Raw genomic sequence first — 3,609 nt, 5'->3', positions numbered from 1 at the left:
GCCAACACCTGACTGCCACCATCACGTTTGCACCCTTGTCAACACATTCTGGGTCCTGCAAAGGCCAACACATGACTGCCACCATCAGGTTTGCACCCCTGTCAACCCATTCTGGGTCCTCGTCTTTTTCTGAATCACATGGCTTCAGAGACAGCACCTGACTGACATTTCTGCTTATATACTTTCTAGGCCACCAAAAACAAGGGAGGAAATGTACAATTTCAAGTTTTTCAAATTTTCCTTAACACAGCCGCTTTCCCTGAAGCCGCTCCATCCAAGACACCATCTGACCTTCCCTACGTGAAGGAAAAAGCCTTTGAACACCACCCACAACACCTTGAAAATGTCAAAGCGAGTACAGTATGCTTGAGTGGGTTACCTTGCTCGGCATAAAAAACCTTCACGCTTGGCACATGTCAGAGCAGTGGATACTAGGATAGGTAGGGGTCAGAGGAGGGCTTCAGAGAAACTCCTGGGGGAGAGATCCTGAGCACAACAGTTTGCAGGCCTGTAGCTTTCGGGCCACCAAAAGGAGAGGGGGACATAGACATTTCAAAGTGTCTCTCCTGTTCCTGCAGCATATGTGCTTGGGAGACCATATGGACATGTCAAAGCAAATTTCAAATCACAAAGTGCACACAATTGTAGCATAGCAACAGGAAAACCTGAACTTCAACATCAAACTCTACAGTTCCAGATTATGTGCTATACCACGGAGATATTGAAAGAGAGGTCTTTGTCCATATGTTGGCAGCAGCGTTGTTAGTCTTTGCGTCACTCTCACATACGTGCTCTTACTGCTGGGTGGTGCGCGGTTACCAGCCTGGAATCGAGCAAGCAGCTGTTCTGTGTGATCTTGCTCACGTTGTATATGTTCAAGGAGTTTAAAGATGGTAGGATGGTGGCATGCAACAGAGGATTGAAATGCATGGTGCCAACCTTCAACGGAATTATTGGTCCGAGGCAGTCCATCTTCCACACGGGAGCGCATATTCCACAGAGGAATAGGAAAAGGTGGCACCCGTCTCCCATTTGGCCGCAATCTCCCGATGTAATTGTCTTCCCAATAGTCATACACCAGGGTCAGTTCATCTGGTCGACTCTCCTCCAAGGTCTGGAAACACTCAGCAACATCATCCACAGGAACAAAACTTAATGCTAACAGCATTTTGGTGAACATTCTTACTCTCTCCTCATCTCTATAGCTGGCGGTCAGTCCCTCATGTTGAATTCTGCGCCACAATGATTGACCCAGATGGAACAGGCAGCCAGAAACTGTAGCATTGGGAAATACAGTGCGGGCAGCTTGCAGACTTGCTCTCTCAAAGTCCATCAAGATTGTCAATGGTGCCAACGTGTTTCTGGTTTCCAGCAGTTTCTTCAACACACGTTCATAGTCCTCCTCCCTTTTACTGTTCAACAACACGTAGACCATGGGAAGTGCACGATTGTCTACAAATGCATGGATGGTAAAGACTTGGACAAACAAATGGGGGGCAACTTTGAATGTCCCATCCATGAACCAATGTCCATGTTGCTCCAACACCTCAAGATTAGATTCTGTAGTGAAAATGAATATGCGTCTTTCATCATTTTCACCTGAATCCCACAACAGTAATTGTTCACCACGTGTGCTTCTTTGTAGCGGCTCAGGAATTTGTATGTCTCTTATGCACCTGGGATTACCCATTGCTAGATGGCCTGCATTTCTCTTTCTATTAACTGTTCTCTGCATGGAGGTGTATGCAGGCAATAATGTAGCTGCTTCTAAACTTGTACCAGCTGTTGTGCCATGAATGATCTGTCGTGGCCTTTCAACCGTAGCCACAGCTCTTTCACGTATGTCTCCCATCATTCGATCAGCTTCAATTCTAGCATTGTTGGGTGCATGCACATGCGCCGTTATCTCAACAGAAGATCCATCAACGAGCCTCTTTCTTCTTCCCACACAGTCACGGCGCACACACCTCCAGGACGTGAATCCGTCTGCCATCACTCGGTCACGCCGATATCGATAGCCCTCATGAACCCAGTGCTCTCTCCCACGCTGTGAAGTTATTACTTCCATGTCTATGTCAAATCACTCCTGAAACCATACAATTAATAACATTATCCTATTTTGACTTGCAATTGATATACAATTGCCTATATCATGAATGCACTACTCAAAAGAACATCATACCTGTAAGACTGGAAGTATATCGATGAAACCCTCAGGAACTGTAGTCGACCTTCAACCCTGAACCAGTACCTGCAAGAGTTATAACATGCATGTAAACTTCATGTTCACCCCCCACCAATCTCCAGCACACAAAAAAACATGCAAAGGTCAAATAGGTGAGGTTAGGCCATACATATGTAGAGTTTAGTGCTATGGCACAACACCATATACCTGCAAGGGTGCGATCCCTGTCAGGAAAACACTGAAGATGTCTGTCCTCTGTTGACTGTGGTGTCTTGATTGTAGTCTGTTGATTGTAGTCACCTTCAGTAGTAGATTAGATAAGATTATTATATACATAGGACATACAAATCCCTATATGTAAAGTTCAGTGCTATGGCACAACACCATATACAGTGGTGCCTCACACAACGAACTTAATTGGTTCCAGGAGCAAGTTTGTTATGTGAAACGTTCGTTATGTGAAACGCGTTTTCCCATAGGAATACATGTAAAAAAAAATAATTCGTTCTGCAGCATAAAATATGCTAAGATGACATAAAAAAAGATAAATTTTTGGTTATTATTTTTATTTAGATACATCTAAAAACATAATTGTTTTTTAAAACAACACACATTTTTTAAATTTAAAGACAGACTAAGTAGAGTCTAATTTTACAGTGAGAGAGGGCAGAGTCTCAGCGGCAAAAACTGGGACTTAACTGTTCATTTTTTTTTTTTTCTACCGTGTTTCCCCGATGATAAGGCAGGGCCATCAAATAAGACAGCCCCCCCTTTTTAGAAAAAAATGTAAAATAAGGCACCCCCCCGCAAATAAGCCACCCACCGATACCTGCGCTTACCCGAATCGGGTGGTACGGTGGGTGACTCCGTGTGGTCCCTGGCACCCCCGACACGATCGGGGCAAGAGGGAGCTCAAGCCCTCTTGACCCCCCGACTCCCCGACACGATCGGGGCAAGAGGGAGCCCAAGCCCTCTTGCCCCCCCGACTCCCCGACACGATCGGGGCAAGAGGGAGCCCAAGCCCTCTTGCCCCCCCCCGACTCCCCGACACGATCGGGGCAAGAGGGAGCCCAAGCCCTCTTGCCCCCCGACTCCCCGACACGATCGGGGCAAGAGGGAGCCCAAGCCCTCTTGCCCCCCCGACTCCCCGACACGATCGGGGCAAGAGGGAGCCCAAGCCCTCTTGCCCCCCCCCCCCGACTCCCCGACACGATCGGGGCAAGAGGGAGCCCAAGCCCTCTTGACCCCCCGACTCCCCGACACGATCGGGGCAAGAGGGAGCCCAAGCCCTCTTGCCCCCCCGACTCCCCGACACGATCGGGGCAAGAGGGAGCCCAAGCCCTCTTGCCCCCCCCCCCGACTCCCCGACACGATCGGGGCAAGAGGGAGCCCAAGCCCTCTTGCCCCCCGACTCCCCGACACGA

The 3,609-nt window shown here is 48.4% G+C and overlaps 1 protein-coding gene across 1 annotated transcript; it reads right to left on the bottom strand.

Annotated features, from left to right (window-relative positions):
- Positions 1-685: 685 nt before the first annotated feature.
- LOC117354896 lies at positions 686-2,460 on the bottom strand. The gene is made up of 3 exons (XM_033932852.1): positions 2,393-2,460; positions 2,183-2,251; positions 686-2,086 (listed from the first exon to the last, which is right to left on the bottom strand). Exon 3 carries the CDS (start codon positions 2,066-2,068, stop codon positions 686-688), a length of 1,383 nt encoding a protein of 460 aa, XP_033788743.1. The 5' UTR covers positions 2,069-2,086; positions 2,183-2,251; positions 2,393-2,460.
- Positions 2,461-3,609: the final 1,149 nt, after the last annotated feature.

This window comes from Geotrypetes seraphini, chromosome 2, assembly GCF_902459505.1.
Source record: "Geotrypetes seraphini chromosome 2, aGeoSer1.1, whole genome shotgun sequence".
Classification (NCBI taxonomy): domain Eukaryota; kingdom Metazoa; phylum Chordata; class Amphibia; order Gymnophiona; family Dermophiidae; genus Geotrypetes; species Geotrypetes seraphini.
This window is presented reverse-complemented; position numbering and strand designations above follow the sequence as displayed.

Bases quoted from the DNA above. Each gene is read 5' to 3' on its own strand.
- LOC117354896 (XM_033932852.1), bottom strand. From the start codon at position 2,068: ATGGAAGTAATAACTTCACAGCGTGGGAGAGAGCACTGGGTTCATGAG.